General features: G+C 43.3%; 1 protein-coding gene across 1 annotated transcript in view; it reads right to left on the reverse strand.

Moving 5' to 3' along the window:
• Positions 1-18,170, reverse strand: part of ADGRB1 (adhesion G protein-coupled receptor B1) — a 202,752-nt gene that overhangs the window by 16,454 nt on the left and 168,128 nt on the right. The window contains 3 exon segments of the mRNA XM_079302799.1: positions 2,068-2,107; positions 4,600-4,695; positions 5,777-5,948. Of these exon segments, the coding sequence (XP_079158925.1) occupies positions 2,068-2,107; positions 4,600-4,695; positions 5,777-5,948 (308 nt within the window).

The raw sequence follows: 18,170 nt of genomic DNA on the forward strand, positions 1-18,170 counted from the left end.
GGTCTGGAGATGTTTCCACTGGGAAATCTCCAAGCATGGAGCAGAGTGAGCCTTCAACACTGAGTCCTGGAGGAAATCCTACCAATGTGAGGGGTTTAGGAGTGGTCTCAGCCACATCCCAAATCCATCACAAGAGGGGAGATGGTGCCTCCAGGAGAAATGATGGCCAGAAAACATTGGATGGGTTCATGGTTTGATTATTCAATAAGCAGAGTGCCATGGGATGATGCACCAGCACAAAAAGGTCTCTGAAATGAGGTTTATTCTTAACTACTTATCTTGGCACAATCTAAAAGCACTTTATGAGAGGAGGAGAATCTCCAGGTAGACAAATACAGGTTGCAGAGCTGGATGCTTGGCAAGCTGCTGATCCAGGGGCTCCTGCCCTCAAATCATGTGAAACAAATCAGCTCCTTCCCTTCCTCTGGGAAACTCAATTTGGGATTAAAAGGTGTGGTGGCAGATCCAGAAAGGCTCCTCCAGAGGAGGAATCTGGGGTCTGCAGTGGTTTACAGATGACTCTGTGCCTGGTGAATGTTCCCTGAACATCAGACATGGCCCCACACACACGTTTTTCAGACGTGATTTTTTGGGACTCAGGTATTTGGTCTCAAAAGAGAAGGGGGGAGAAAAATGAGAAGAGGCTGACAGCAAGAAATTAGATTAGAGAGTGTGAGACAGAAAAACAGAAAGAAGAAGAAAAAAAAAAAAAAGGACAGACCCTGAAAAGAGATAAATGGACAGAAAGAGACCATGAAATAAGATATCACAGGGGTAAGTGAGATAAATATACTGTGACTGTGATAAGCACAAGGGAGAGGGAGTGAGGCAGAGAGAAGGACAGGAAAAGATAAATAAGATATAGATAGATATTAGACAGATAAATGATAGTGACAGTGACAGACAATACACAGAAACACAGTGACAGGGACAAATGTTGACAGATAGAAATACATAAATAACAGGTACAGCAAGACGGACAGCTAAGGACAGAGATAAATAAGTGATTGCAAAACAGAATGAAAGAAATGAATTATAGATAAAATACATTAGAAGCAGATAAATAAATGATGGATGAGATAAAGAAAAAGATAAATAAAAAGGACAGGTAGATGTTTATAAAAAGAGAGAGAGGTGGGGAGAAAGAAAAAAGGCAGGGCAGGGAAAAGAGAGAAGGAAAGGAGACAAGAAAAAAGGAAAGAAGGAAGGCAAGAAAGAAAGATTAATAAAAAGACAGAGAGAGAAGCTTTGCCACAGTGGTAACTGAACACAGAGTGTGCTGTCCTTGGCTTGGGAAGATCCTGGTTTGGAAGATATGAATTATACAATTTCCAAGCAAGCTGGTATTTCTCTTGCTTGGCAGAGGGGAGAAGTCTGGGAGGGCAAATGAAAGCCTCAGTATCTACAAAGGGTAAGAAAAATAACTTCAGCCAAAAGGTCAGGCATGCCAGGACCAGGAGAGGATGAGAGCTGCAGGCAGCCAGGAAGAATCCAGGCAGCACAGACACCCCTGGGATTATTGGGAAAAGGGGGCTGTCAACTCATGCACATCCTCAGGACCCAAAGGAACCTGTGTGATGAACACACAGCAGGAAGGAACAGGAGGAGAAGGAGAAATCCAACCACTTGCAGGTGCACAGAAGGGCCTGGAGCCAGGAGGAGTGGTGGGAAGGCTCTCCAGATCCCAGACTTTCTACAAAAACACTCTTCATGAGCACAGAGCTGCCTGAGGATGGTGTGACCCCCTTGGGCAGGGGCTGCTGGAACAAAGAAGGACCACAGCAGGAAGAGATGGATCCATCTCTTCTTCCTTGATGCTCTTCTCTGTTCCATGGGAAAAAACAATTCCTCAGTTAAAAGGCCAAAAGAGCTACAGGGAAACAGGAAAAGCAAAGGGAGAATTTGGGGTGTTGCCTTCTTTTGGCTGGGGTTGAAAGGAAAGGCAACCCATGAGAGGACATGCAAGGCACCAAGACACATACAAAAAAAACAGAAAGGGGGAGAAAAATGGCCTAGTTCAATCCCCAAACCAGGTCACTTGCTGATTCTCACCTGTGATGTGCTCACCTGATCTACAAGCCATGTCCACGTCCTTCTCGAAATCGGTCTGAAAGACAGAGAACACAGAGCAAGGGCTCAAAAGGGGGTGGTGAAGGACAGGAAAACTTGGAAAATGCAAAACCCCCACTTTAATCAGTGAGGTGGGCACAGTCTTTGCCAGGAGAGTGGAGGAGAGAGGTTTTGCTTGGGTTTTCACACATAGAAAGCACAGCACGTGTTTCCACCTGTTGGCTTTTGAATTTTATCACTGATAAAGCTGGAACACTGCTCTTCAACTGGAGTTCATCTGCTCATCCATTCACTTATTCCTGAGCTGCAGATTAAAATATCTTGCTGGAACACATTTATGCACACTCCTAAAAAAACAGAGAACAGGATCCTGGCCCAAATTGTTTTGGATATATCACTCCACATATAATTTTAAGTGGATTCCCCACCCTTTATTAAAGAGATTTGGGGATCCTGCTGGGAATGCTCCACCCCCACTTGGCTTTCTTGTGATCTGTCACCAAGTCACATGAAGTGGAAACAACTCTCTGCTTCTGAAACTCTTAACATATAAAATCAATGGCTCCCCACAGGCACAAAGGCTGAACAACTTTTTCAAGTGGTTTGTGCAGCCAAAGGGAACTCCTTCTTCTCCCAGGAGGAGTTAATCCCTTTTCTGAAGCTTTGAGCAGATAACATTTCAAAGAACTGGATAAACTGAGTCACAGCAGGCTGTGAGCTTTCATGGAGTAATGGGGAAGCTGCAGACTGGCAAAAGGTGGAAGAGTTCACTGATTATTCCTGGTATCATTTCAGAAAGACACTTAACATAATTGCATTAATGTGATGAAATACAATCCATTTGAATACTGAGAAGAACGTGGGGAAAATCCCCATCCCCCTGGGATAAACACTTTAATGTTAGCAGATTGAGAGCCAACTAGCTCAGCCTTCTTGATGCTAATTTCCCAGTAAATTCTTTGGGATATCAAACAAATCTGAAAAGAACAGAAGAGGAATACAACTGAACTAACATTTGAATCGGCAAATGGGATGACACAGAAAAATATAATCTCATTTTCATGATAGGAGTTCCAGAAAAATGCAGCTGAACAGCCTGCACTAGTTCTGCTGATAAATAAATGAAAAGACAGGTTTATATTTAATACCAGTCAACAGGATTTTGTGGGGAAAACAGTTCTACTCAGTTAATCTCCTTTTCACTAGTTGGGCAGATTTGGAGATAAATGGAAAAGGAAACAGCAAAAATGCCATCCTGCAAAAAACTTCCGATTTCTTTGGTGATTTTACAACGAAATAAGATTGTACCCCTCTAAAAATACCAGTGAGGAGTCATCACTCACAGCCAGAATGCAACATTGCTAAAAAAACTTGTAGCTGAAAAAACAGAAATTTTGCAAGGTGGCTGATAAAGAATGGAAATGTGGAGTTATACAGAGATGCAAAACCCTGAAACCTGGGGCAGCAACAACAGACTGACAAATACAGGATCCAGGTTTTTTTTTCCAGGATGCTGACAATCTGGAGAGGGTTACATAAATAATTTGAAGGCATGTGATTTACAGAGGGAGAATAAAAAAGCTCTGGGTGTTAACTCATGGAAAAGAAGATTGAGACTGGGTGTGATTATGGTGTCTGCTACTGAAGAAACCAAAGCACCAGGCTTGCAAGGGACCCTCTAATTACCCACAATTAGGCAGAGAACCTGTCTGAAAATGAGAATGCTCCACCTTTAAATGAGAAATTTTAGTTTTTAGTAAACACCACTGATGTGTGGGGGAATTAAACCTCTGCTGATGACTTGACTCCAAGATTGTTCTGTTTGAAATGATGTACCCAGGAAAAAACTGCTCAGCACAGGAGTGAATGGAAAAAAACATCACTGGGTTGTGCTGTAGCTCTAATATTAACCAAGAGCTTCTGGAAGTTGCTCAGATCCTCTGATTCTCCTGATATCTTTATCTTAACCTCCAAAATTAAATGTTTCTTGTATCAACTACATCATAACAGTGGAGCAGATGAGGGCAAAGCCCACAGTTTATTCCTTTACTGTTTGCAAAAGACTTACATAACAGGACCACAATTTACAGAGCTTAAACTATTCCCAGTGAAACAAAGTGTGCTTTTGAGAGAAAAAAAAAATTCCCTCTGAGAGATCATTTTTATGGAAACAACCCAACAGTCTGTGATTAAAACAATATTAAAATACTGTTTACTAGCTCTAACCAGGACAAGGCAGCTTGATGGGGATGAAAAGATCTGGCAGAGCTGGGAGGTGTATTTTAGTTCTTTATTTTTCTGGGAAAGAAAGGATCCTGGTGCAAGTTTGAGAACCTTATAATTGCAATGCAACACCCCAGATTTGTGTGAAAAAACCCATTTTAAGTGCTGTGTTTGCTCAAGCAAAAATTTGAAGGAAATAAGAATGGCGAATTCAGGATCTGTGATGGACAGAGCCCTCTGCTCATCAGTTATGAGTTAAAAATTCCCCTAAACCCCCCACTAAAGGGGAAGAGGAGATTTCCCTACCATTAGCTGAGCGTGTCCATTCTGAAATGACCCCCCTGAGTCTCCATTCCCTTCCTCCTGTCGATCCACAACCCGGCACTTCACAGCATCCTGGACCTGCAGGGACAGATGGGCAAAGCTCAGAGTCAGGCTGACCCAAGGACACTCAGTTCTGCTGAAATCCAAAATAAAACCAGCCCTTGTGAGATCCACAGGACTTTAGCAGCACCCACTTCTTTTGCATGGTTTATGTGTTACATATTTCACACACTGAAGAGCAGCTCTGAGGTTTTCCTGGGTCACTGCCTAGGTTGTTACTATCTGCTTGGTTTATACAGCCAGGAATGAAAATATCCTTTATTTTGCAGCTTACAATGGATGCACCCACATTAATCTCTGTATCAGTGCCTGCAAAGTCTGATTATGATCCTGTAATATAAATCTGATCCCAAACTCACTGAAATAATTGGGGAAAAAAAAGCCCAGTGACTGCAATGGGAGTTAAGTCAGACTCATATTCATAATGCAATTAGTAGAAGGAGTCTCAGCCAAGCCACTGGTGTAATTCTATTGATTTCATTGGCCTGACATAAGAAATTAATCTGTTTTACTTAATTTAAAGGGACTGTAAGAAGATAAAATGAATATTGAAAAAAAAGCCCCTTCCTGTCTCTGTTATTAATAGTCTCTCCACTCTGTAGGATGAAAAGAATGAAAGAAACATAAAAGATTCATCCTTTTCTTCCCTGATACAATTCACCATTTTAAATCTCCACAGGGAGGCTGAAGAGAATTTCCTCAATTTCCTTGCCTGATTATTGCTGGCTGCACTTCCTAGCTGGAATATCAAGGTGTTAATGCCAGCACAGACTCCATCCTGCAAATCTCAGTGCATCCTGAAATCACACAAATGACTTCTTCACGGCAGCATTTCTTGGGGGTGGGGTGTGAACATTCTGGAAATGGGAATTTTGGTGGCAAACATGCAAAGCCTGACATGTTACCCCATCCCACCAAACTCCATCCTGACTCACCCCTCCTTCCCTCTGACCCAAAATGTCACGGTCACTTTTGTGGTCAAAAGGTGAATATTTGTGAGGTTAGAGAAGTTACCAGAAGGCTGGCTGGGCACTTCTCCAGGTGATTTTCATGGGAAATAACGTTGATTATGTAACAGATAAGGACTCCTGGCTCTCACCTCCCTCCTGAGGATGCAGTGGACCATGACAATGACAAATCCCTCCAAGGAGTCGAAGACGGCGAAGAGGATCTGGAAGAGCGCCGAGCGCCGGTCGGTGATGGCCAGGACTGCAGACATCCAGGTGAGAGCCAGCAGGGGCAGCACCACACAGGAGCTCCACAGGGATGCCCTGTCAAGGGACAGGGAAAGAGAGCTCAGCTCCACCTCACCTGCTTCCAGGTGGGGGCTCTAGCTCAGCCTCCCCACCCCACCGGGCTCCCCAGCCAGTATCTCCGTGTGGGAGATTTTTTCCTGAGCCCCAGGAAAGCAGGGAGAGGCTTTGCACACTCACTCTACCCAAACAGGGGGGAACAGCTTCCCAAAGGTGCAGTCATGCATAAAACTGGAGGTGGGGGAGGAAGGATGAGGATCCCTCCCTCCCCCTTCCACGCCCTTCCCGCTCTGCCCCTAATCCACCACCCAAGGGAAGGAGACAGAATACAATCACTGCAGCTTGCCAGGGGAAGGGAACAGTTGCAGCAGAGACTGGTCTGTCACGATGGCTGTCGGGTCACAGACACTTGGACTTCCACAGCACATGGAAGACACCAACACTGGGACGTGTCACGCTTTGGAGTGACTCAAACGGACAGGCAGAGAGCTGATGTGCAGACTGAAAAATCTCTATTTCTCCTTTAACCTACAGGTGATGGTCTCTCAGGAACCTCAGAACTGAAAACTGGCCTCATTTCCCTGTGGTCAGAAAATTTTCAGCTTTCTTGTGCAATCTCCCCAGCTTTGGGAGGGAAAAAACCAACTTTTGGTTCCATATTCCACAATTCTTCAAAGTTTATTCCTATGTGGACATTAACTTGAGATTCAAGCCACATCTCCATTCACAAGACAGAAAACTGGATGAACCAAGTTTTCAATCTCCACTTGAGCTGTGAATGATGGCCCTGCAAATGGGAAAGTTGCTCTTTTCCCAAGGACATCTCTCCAACAAAAAAAAAAAAAAAATCCCAAACAAATTTAACAGCTGACTAGGGAGATTTTAAGCTGTCACTCATCCCATCTATCTGGCACCAAGAATATGAAGAGAATTTCTCTGTGGGTTTTTACTAACAAACCAGAGAACACCTCAAATAACAAGTGGAGCTACAAGAAAACCTCCAAATACAACAAAAACAGGCAAGACAAAGAATTACAGGACAGATACCATGAAACATGTTTTGCAGTACTTACATGGGACTTGCTCACCATTTCCTGATCTATGACCAAGGGTTTAATTTTTACTTGCTGGTTACCTCAGTGAGGTTTTATCTGAACAAAGCTGGAGCTTGGATACAGGTTTGGACATCAGGATAGAATTCCCTGGCTTCATTAAGGGTTTTTCAAGGATTGTTACATCAGTTCTGCAATGACCACACACTGAAGTGACAGTTTATTTTTCTAGTCAGAATGAGACCCTGTTTGCAAATATTCCTACAGCCTGTCCACACTTGGATCTGTTCCTTCATGCTATTATTAAATAATTTAATTTACTTAAGGGAGCAGGGAAATGGAATTATTTTTCTTTTTAATTAGAACAAGCATTATGAGACCTCTGTGCAAGGTAAAGGCTGTGACATAATCTGATACCTTGTAATTTTATCTTGGATGGCAAATGCTGTCCTTTAATGCCCAAGATGAACAATGATTTCAAAGTATTATTTAAAAATACCCAAAAAACCAGCAGATAGCCCTCAACCAAACAACACCTAAAGAGAAATTACTTATTCTATAATAAAAATACTTATTTCTCTGAAATCTGCCTCATTACACTGACATCTCTATTTGCTGGCATTTGTGTTGGTGCCTTCATAAATGTGGCTAAGCAGCAAGTGCATGAAATAAAAAAATCAGAGAGGCAGAAAAGCTGAATGGAAAGGTAAAATTTGGTTGATAAGGAACTTCTCTACACGTCTTCCATGCAAGTATCAGCCAACACAACATGGCTGAGTAGATGAAATAATTCCAGCAGCAAGAGGAAAGCATAAAATTCAATAAAAGCTGCTGGAAAATGTCAGTAAGAGACAACTCTGCTTCCTGGAATTATCTGGTGTTCCAGAACACTCTTGATACACCCATTCTGTGGATGTTACTGCCAATATGCAACAGGAAACCTGGCAGTGGATCTGAGCCAGGTCTGAACCAAATTCTGAATCTGGGTGGGTTTTCCATTCCTGAGAAGAACTGCAGACTCATAATAACAAATATCTGGGTCTGGATCCAAGATTGAGATGGAGATTTGGGGTCGTAAGGGATGCTGCTGAGAAGGTAAATTCTAAGTTATGTTTCTCTTCAGCAAATGGTCAGATTTGAATCCACTGGCTTCAAATCCTGCTTTAAGAATGGATTGAGTCAATTTTCTCTGCTCCTCCAAGCAGGTGATGAAAACATCATCTGCCCTTCCAGCTCAGCTGATGATCACATATTTAGCTGGATCAAATCAGGGTTTTCCCAAGTTGTGCTGAGTTACAGCAGCTCAGAGTTCTGCCCTCTTTGTGATTTACATTCCTCCTCAACAGCATTCATCCCTTACAAAATTGATGGAAATTCTGCTTGCTACTTAAATGCATCATCTTTATTTTTAGGCAGCAGGTGGCAACAGGTCACAGGAAATGGAACTCACTCTAATTTCACTTGCAGGGCTCTGCTTAGATTTTTGAAATATTAAACTCCAAATTAAAAGCTCCATTAAAGAAATCTGGTAAAGACTGAAATTTCAGGTGAAAACTCACAGGGCGACAAGTGGGTTTTCTGTAAGACTGCCCTTAATTCTACTTGCTGTGAGCTGAATTCATGGCAGGACTCATACTTCTACCATCTTCCCACCTGTACCTTCTTTTAAAAGGCACAGTGAATCCTTAAGAGATCCCAGAATTACTTAGAGGACCTAAGAAATATCACACTAGGGTGCTTATCAGGAGATATGATATAAAATGATCAACTGTTATACAACAACATTATGACCACCTAATGGCTTTTCATTAGCCATGATCAGTAAATCCATGATTTTTATTGCTTGGGACAAAGGAATTAGCTGGCAGATCCTCTTCTTTATCCCATTTATGACAGCCCTCAGGACAAGTGACAGCAGCATCCCATCTGAGGTTGGAAACGACCTCCAAGGTCCAAAACTCTTCCCAGCACTGCAAAACCCAGCACTAAACCATATTCCCAAGTGCCACATTTCCCACAAGTCCCCATTATCCACCCTGCACATCCCCTGGTGCAACCTGAGGCCATTTCTTTTCATTCTGTTGCTTGACAGGAGGAGAGACCAACCCCAGCCTGGCTCCAACCTCCCTTCAGGGAGTGATAAGATCTTCCCAATCCTCCTTTTCTCCAGGATAAACCATCCCAGCTCCCTCAGCCACTACTAATGTGCTCTAAGAGATGGGATCTACCATGGGAAAGACTCAGCCTTATGAAAACACACATCAGACCCTGCCCTGGCAGCAAGGATTTGGCCAAAATGACAAAAATCTATCTGTGGTTTTGTCCTTTATGCAGCTGGAATCATGGAGAGTCTTTGTCTTTGCAAAAGAAGCAGAATAAATGGATTGCACTTAGAGAAAAGCAATGGAAAGAGCAAAAAGAATGGGTTTGGAGATAAAGATCTGCATGAAGAAAGATGAAGAGTCCTGCACCCTGAGAAATGGCAGTGCAGGGGGACACATAGGACATGCCAATAAAGATGTAAAGGGCCATTAGAAAGGGCAAAGTGATCAATTCTTTTCATTATTCAACCCTGACAGAGCAGCAGCATCTTAACTTAAAGAAGCAGCAGAAGGAAAAAAAAAAAATCTCTTTATAATTCAAAAACAGCTCCTGGAGAGGAGCTCTGCAAAGGGAATTGGTTGCTGGACTCTGCACATAATGGATGGTTCCTTACACACCACTGGCTCTGCTGCAGGAAAATCACAGTGCAGGGATGTGCTTTATTTATTCTCTGCTCCTCTGACTTATATTCACAGAATTATGGAATGGGTTGGGCTGGAAGGGATCTTAAAAATCATCTAATTCCACCCCACTGCCATGAGCAGAGACACTTTTCACTAGACCTGGCTGCTCACATCTCCATCCAATCTTGCTTTAAACACTTTTTAAACACTTAAAATTGTTCCTCCCAAAAGCAAGAGTGTTGTCCCAATTTCAGGGACACCTCCAGAGCAAATCCCTGTAACTCAATGCCCATATAACCAAGAACTGGAATTAGAAAAGAGGGGAAATTCTGATTGCTCTTCCCACGCATTGAAAAAAAAAAAAAAAAAAGAGAAACACCTGCTGTGATTTCAATTTTCCCCTAAAAGAAGATTCTACTCCCAATATAAATAATGCTGAATAAAAAACCATAAAATTAGGGGAACAGGAAATCAAATGCCTCTTAACTGCCCTGACCAGTTTAGTCTGGTGGAAAATGTTCATAGTGGGGGGTTTAGAATGAGAAGAACTTTAGGGTCCCTCCCAACCCAAACCATTCTGTGATGATTTTATATCACATGAGACAGTCAGGTGATAAGGCAGCTGTGACCAGACTGCTTCATTATTCACCTTTAATTAAGGAAGGTGTTCTCTGAAAGTCCAAAAAGGACTTGAAGGATCCAAGTATATCCCCAGGTAAGGACAGGATTTCAAATTCTTTGAACCATGAGGACAACACTCTCCTGAGGAACAGCCTCCTTCCTAGACCAGCCATGTGTGGAAGCACTGACTCACATCCATCCTGGAATTACTGTACAGGCAGAAAATTTGACATCCAAAACTCCTCTAAAAGGATATTGAGCCAAGAAAAAGGGCAAAACCCTTAGATGGGAGATATGACAAGTGAATTCCTAAGGATTTAAGAGGAATGATGATGATAAGGGTCACGAGGAACCCCTGATTTTGGCACTTGGGTGGGGTGCCTGGAAAAATACACAGTGTCAGGGTTTTAGTCTTGGGCCAATCTCTTCCCACTGGTCAGAACCTGAGAGTCCTGATTTCCAATGAGCTGCCTGGTAATAATTCATAAAACCATGGAATGATTTGGGTTGGAAAGGACCCTAAACATAATTTAATTTCAACCCCTTACCATGGGTAGGGACACCTTCCACTAGACCAAGTTGCTCAGAGCTCCATCCAACCTGGCCTTGGATACTTCAAGGGATGGGACATCAACATCCATCCATCATCCATCCATCCATCCATCCATCCATCCATCCATCCATCCATCCATCCATCCATCCATCCATCCATCATCCATCCATCCAATCCAATCCATCCATCCATCCATCCATCCATCCATCCATCCATCCATCATCCATCCATCCATCCATCCATCCATCCATCCATCCATCCATCCATCCATCCATCCATCCATCCATCCATCCATCCATCATCCATCCATCCATCCATCCATCCATCCATCCATCATCCATCCATCATCCATCCATCCATCCATCCATCCATCCATCCATCATCCATCCATCATCCATCCATCATCCATCCATCCATCCATCCATCCATCCATCATCCATCCATCCATCATCATCCATCCATCCATCCATCCATCATCCACCATCATTCACCAATCCATCCATCCATCCATCCATCCATCCATCCATCCATCCATCCATCCATCATCCATCCATCCATCCATCCATCATCCATCCATCCCTCCATCCCTCAGCACTCCCTGGTATCTGCAGTGGATTCCCTCATTCACAGCAAGTACCAAGAAAAGCCAAGCCCCTGAAACACGTCTTCCATCTCAGATAAAATAATTTCCACAGGTTGCAAAGACAAATTAATTACAAGGCAACACTTTGCAGTCTGAGGGTGCCCTACAGGCAGCAATAAACAGGAGGAAATGTGGGAACAGAGGTTTTCCAATGGCAAAACCTGCCCAGGATCTTCTTCAGCACAGCCTAAAGGGAAGGATTTCTTCAACCTACACCTTTCAAGTCCAGCTAACCTTTAACATGTCACAGACATCCAAAGATTTCCATTTATCATTCCCAAATCACACCATTTCCAGTGCTTATTTTCCCACTTCTGTCACTTTTCTCTCTCATCAGTTTCACTCTGTTTTCCCTCCTTTACACATCCCCTTCTCCAACCACAGATCTCACCACAGAGATTTCCAAAAGCCAAGAAAAAAATGGTCCAAAGGATCTATCTGTCACTCCATGCTATCCCAGAAATAAACCCCTGGGAGGGAAGCTGGGGAAGGCATGAGCAACCCCAGAAGAACAAGACAATAACACCCTCAATGTGCTTTGCACTAAAATATTATGGTTCATTCCAGGTCAGGGAAGAGCCAGGAGTCCTCATGGCATTTAATCCACATTTCAAGACTCCAAAACTGAACAGCAAAGCTGCTGCAAGGTCTGGGAGAAGGGTTGCAGTGGCACAAAGCATAATCAGAGTTGTGCAAGAAATTTGGAGGAGGAAAACCAGGAACAGCTCAGCTGCAGGATGAAGTGGATCACAAGAGGAAATGAGCAAATTTATTTGTGTATTCCTCAGTGTTCCCTTTGCAAAGGTAAGATTGGGACACTTGAGGACAAACAACAAAATTGATACTGGACACTGTCATCTGAGGTACCCAATCTGCTGGGAAACAAAACACTAAAAAATCTTCTTACAAGAACCCTCCAATTTCTATCAATCCACTTAAATTAGAGAAGCAGGATGAATAGGAGATCTGGCTTTCATATCCCTTTTTTCTCCTGATTTGGAGATGAATCAGAATTTGTGATTTATCACAGACCAATGTCAGACACTATTGGAGAGGGACTTGAGACTGTTTAACTTTTAAAATTAATTTACTATGAACAGAAAGCCTCTCCTCTTTAAGAATCTAATTTATTCATAGTAAATCTTCTGCAGGTTTAACATTTCAGTTACAGGAATCCAAAAAGCAGTGAGCTGCTCATTCCAGACTTGTGGAACACGTATCTGGACTGATTCCATCTCAGCTGGGCACTGCTGCAGAAGGTGAGTAAACCACCTTAGCAATGAAAAATAAATCAAATTTTGTTCAGTTCTCCATTTCACTGAGAAAATCACAGAATCATAAAATGGTTTGGGTTAGAAGGGGCCTTAAAGAACATCTCATTCCAACCCCCTGCTGTGAGCAGGGACACCTTCCAGGTGCTCTCAAGCTGATTTTCTTTTATCTTTCTACATCTTGAGATCTGGCACTTGGCTGCCTCTTTTAGTTTAGATTAATTAAAGGTAAAATTTTTCAAACTGCAAATGATCTGAGACTGTTTCCCTCACACATTTTGCATGTACTAATGTAGGCATCAAAACCAAAGAGTAGCATTATTTGGATGTGATAAAGACAATAAAATTTCCAAAAGGGAAGGAAGAAAGACAAACCTTCCCTTATCACTCTCCCTCCAACCTTAACCTTTGGAAAAAAAACCAACCACATAAATAGCAACAATTTCTCCAGCAGAACAAAGCTCTGGCTTTTTCTTTTCTTTTAAAATTTTTTAAGCTAACTCCAGTGGCATCTAAGATGAGATTTAACAGCATTTGACTTTTGTAACTCAGAGCTATTAAACACTTTAAGATTTTGAGAATTAATTCCAAGTGCTTTCAGGGGTCCAAAAGAGGCAGTCAACACTTATCAAATCAGACCTGCAGCCTACAAGGTATTAAACTTAACTTCAGCATTTCATAAGAGGAGGAAAAAAAAAAACACTTAAAAGAGATTCACCAACTCACTTAAACCACACTCAGTGCTCTGCAGCCTCTGGAGGAAAACACTCAAGTGGTTGACAAAACTGGATTTTGGAGTCCCTGTCTACCACCAGAATTACTGGGAACCAAAGCTTTAAGTCAGGAAATCCAAGAATGGGGCATTAAACAAATTAAACATGGCTTGCAACAAATGCAGAGTCCCTTTGTCTTCCATGGGCTGCTCACATGCTTAAATCTTAAATCTAGGCATGTCTAAAAGCTCTTTTCAGGATCCAGCCCATCAGCTCCAGGGGGGTTAAAGGATCCTGCTCTACTCATGGCCCACAGAATGAGGTCAGGGAGAGCTGGGGGATGTCAGGGAGGTGGGGAGAGAAAACAAACACGGGCTGGTGAGTGCAGGGAAATGGAAGAGGGAAATCAAAAAAGGAACTGAAAAGCGAAAATCGAAAAGAAAAAAAACAAAACAACAACAAAAAAACCAAAACCAACAAAAAAAAAAAAAAAAAGAAAGTGGAAAGAAAGAAAGAAAAGAAGTTGAAATTAGAGGAACTAACATGGCGTTACTGGTGGCTGTGGCCGAAACTTCAGCAGAAGAAACTACTCCACACTTGGAACATTTGAGCGTCATGCCGTAAAGGGGCACTGCCATCTGACTGCAATTAAAACCAAAAGACTGAAACAAAACAAAACACTTGCCTCGTGAGCACAAACAAAGGAAAGGGAAAGAGAAGCCAGAAAAAAAAAAAAAACAAAAAAAAAAAAACAAGAAAGGAAGGAGAAAAGGGAACCGACCAACCATACCCAGTTTGGGAAGAGAAATGAAAGACAGGCAGGAATTAAAACTCTCTCATCTGTACCACTCCAGATGCAGGGAATGGGGGGGATGGAGAACTCAGATTTGGTGGTGCTGCTGGAGAGGGTGGAACTGTGTTGGTGAAAGTCTTGCCAGATTTAGGGTGTGTCTCTCTGGCACCCATGGAAGAGAAACCAGTACTGCTCTCCCAGTCTCCACCTCCTTCTTTATGTTCGTTTTTCTCTTTTTGCTTTGGGTTTTTTGGCTTTTTTGGTTTTTTTTTTTTTTGTTTTTTTTTTGTTTTTTTTTTTTGAGAAATTGCTCTTTTTTTTTTTTGAGAAATTGCTCTTTTCCCTCCTGGCCTTTTTGCTCCAAAACAAAAAAGGTGGCAGGGTTGTGCAGTAGAAGGCAAGAAGTAGGGCTGTGGGGGCTGTGCCTGCTTATCTTCTGTTCTAAAGCAATGCAAGGGATAAGTAATTTATTTTCTCTGGCTGGGAGCTGGTGAGAGCAGAACAGAGGCCACTCTTGGGCTGCTTCATCCCTGATGAAGGATGGGACTCTTTTATGTCCTGAAGTTGGGTGTTTCCTCAGACCCCAACCTGCTCTAAAAGGAACCTGACTGGCTGACTGTTTCTGAGACATTCCTTCTCTCAGATCCTGTTCTGGAGCCAAAAACATCTTTGGGATGAGCCCTGAGAATTTATTCCCACCTGCTGCTCCCACTTTTTCTGCATGGGACCTACCACAGAAACAGAGAGCTGCTGGTATGAGGGGATCTGCTAAAGCTCATCCTTGGGATTTTTAGACTCCCCCATTCAGCTCTTCTTCAGGAGCCCAGAAGCCACATTAGCTTGGCACTGGCCCTTTTCTTCCCAGAATTTCCTGGTTGTGTGCTCTCCCTGCTGTGCACAGATCCACACCCACGTCAGAGCTGGCTTGGAAAATGGGCAGGAGTCTGCAAAACATCCCCCAGACCTTCCTGCTGTGCCTGGCATCAGGGAAGACACAAAATCTCTGCCAGAGGACAGCAGGTCTGTCATCCCTGGGGTGTGGGGGGGATGCTGCTGAGGGAGGTTTTCCCCAACCAGGAGGGGTTTTACAGCCCTGCCCTGCCTGGGAGAGAGATCAGGAGACTCCACAGAGCATTTCTTAGCTTTGCTGGCTCCCTGTTCAGTCTCACTGCAAAAAGACATCCTGATGAGCACCAACACAGCAGCAGCAGTGGGCCCAGTGACCCCTTTCAAGTGGCTATTGATTGGTCTTTTCATTAATTACAGTGACATCAGCCATCATTCCCATCCAGAATAATGACTAAGGCATCCCACAGAAGCTTTCAGACACAGAGGAAATTAGCTCCTGTGTCCACAGATAAATATCTTCCAGGAAGGATGGTTTAAATCCTGTGAGGACAAAGGCTGAACCAAAGGCAAAGTGGGTCTGGAGAGGCATTAGGTGCATGACCCTTAAAAAAAAATAAAAAATGACAGCTTATCCCCAAATCTATAAGCCACAAAGAACAGATAAGCAGAGAGACAGAGAGAGGTAGAGATAGGCAGCAAAAAGAAAAAAAGTAGATTGACTTGAGGAATTTGATGGGAAACTGTACCAGAAAAAACATGAATGACACTGAATCACAGAGAACTGGCCAAAAGACCACTGTAAACACACAAGTGTAGCTGCTGTTGGGTGTGTTTATGCAGAAAGTTGCAAGCAGTGGGCACAGATGTGGGCACATTCATCTCCTGATTCCTTCTGGTTGGGGCCATGAGGTTGTTGATATATTGAATTTCTGTAGCAGGTTTAGATTGGTGATTATGCATATCAAAGGGCAGCTGATTAAATAATCATAGTGAGTAATGCCTTCATTTAATTTAGCTTTTTCTGCTTCCTAAACACCCACAAACAGCTCATGGGCTCATCTACTGTGTTCACTGCACTTTGCTACCTTTTGTTGAGTAGTGCTTCCCACCATGCACAGCCCAAAGAGCAGGAGCTGCTTCCAACAGGAACCATTCCCAGAGGAAGGGCAATCCCCATCCCTTCCTGTTTTAGTGGAATTATCACCTTCCTAATCCCTCTCTCCCCTCTGTGCTCTGACAACCCAGCTCTGCTCCACCCCACCTGCACAGAGATGATTCCACACAAGGTTTTGGGGCAAACTCTTCCTGGGTGGTTTCTGTGATCAACAGAGAGAAAAGAAGAGTCCTTTAAGAGGGGACAAGGCTCCTGTCTCTCCCCAGGAGTGGCAGAGGAAGATTAAACTCAGCTAAAATTAGCCCTGGTGAATATCCCTTATGGTCTCGTTCATCCTCCCTGCCTGTGTGAGCACATAAATGCTTCTGGAATAAATGCTGGCTGAATACATTTAAAATTCATGTTAAAGGCTCCTGACATTAAAAACATTCATTTTTTTGGGAGCAATCCCTTCCAGAGAGCTCAGACACTGGTGGTGGAGTTGGCCACCAACAGGGACTCTTTTGCTAGGATGGTTTTTTTCCATTCCCAGACAGATTTTGGGGCAGTTGTGGCCTTTCTCAGCTCTCCAGGCATTCACACCCCCTTCTCTACAGCCTGGTTTTGTGATCCACCCATAAAATCACTGCCATTAGAAAATCTGCATTTTCTGACAGAAGTGACAACAATAATCACAGCTATTTCCACTGCTAAATACAGGGCAGGTATCTCAGAGAACTGGTATTTCATGAGAACTGGTGGCACTGATGAATTTGTGCCAAACCAATCTGTGGAGTGTGTGCTGGGCTCCTCTTAATATCCAACAGCTCTTTTCCCCCTATTCTTGGGGATTTTTTTTTTTTCTTTTCCCCCTATTCTTGGGGATTCTTTTTCTTTTTAACCCTTTTGAAAAATTGCTTTTGCAACTGAACCATACTTCTTGCCTCTGCTAAAGGAAACACAACATTTCTTTAGACCATCTCCTCAGGTCAAAACATCTCCAAGGCCATTACTTGTTCTGATTTTCTTCAGATCTACCTTCCAACACGGTTCCCAAGCCCAGGCCAGAAGCAGAGAACTAAAGGGAAAGGGGCACCAGGGCTCTCAAAGTGCTCCCACACTCTCAGCAGGGGCACTTGGGAAGGGAGAACAAAACCACTGAGCACAGATAAGGCTTAAAAGTGCTGCACACACACACACACGGACACAAAAGAAGGGGGGGAAGGAGAAAAGAAGGAAAAAACAAAGAACATCAGAAAAAAAAAGACTTTTTTTTTGTTTGTTTGTTTTGTTATTTTGTTTTGTTGCCTCGCAGGTTTTGTTTTTAAAGCCCAACTCTGAGTGTGATCAATAACCAGCTGCTGTCTATAAAATAAGGTCACTCTGTGTGCAGCCTGGATTAGAGAGGGAGGGACTGAGAGGCAGCAGCTCACTGCTTGGCTAATCCAATAAACCATTTATTGCAGTGCTGACTTTCAAGTGCAATTACCCTGCTGCAGACCCTGCCTTGCAGCCTGGGTGGTTTTTTTGAGTTGTCTCTTTGTCAAGAAGGCATCATCCAGAATGAAGCACTAGCAGCTGCTGTATCAATGCACCAAGGTCACTTCTTCTCATATTTTTCAACCCAGCAGCAGCTGATCACCCAAATCTCCTCTTGTTTATGGCCTTGGCACTGCTCAGGCACCAAAATTCCCCTTGGCTACACCCAAGGACCTCAAAGCTTGGCCATGTCAACACTGCTGATAAACCATGAGCCTAAACAGACCCCACAAAATCATTAAGGCTGGGAAAGACCTCCAAGATCGAGTCCAACTTTTGACCAAACCCCCCCATGGCCACTAAACTCTATGACAGAAAGTGCCAGGTCCACTCATTTCTGCAGCACTCCCAGGGATGGTGACACCACCACTTCCCCAGGCACCCTGT

Source organism: Erithacus rubecula (genome assembly GCF_903797595.1).
Source record: "Erithacus rubecula genome assembly, chromosome: 3".
Lineage (NCBI taxonomy): Eukaryota > Metazoa > Chordata > Aves > Passeriformes > Muscicapidae > Erithacus > Erithacus rubecula.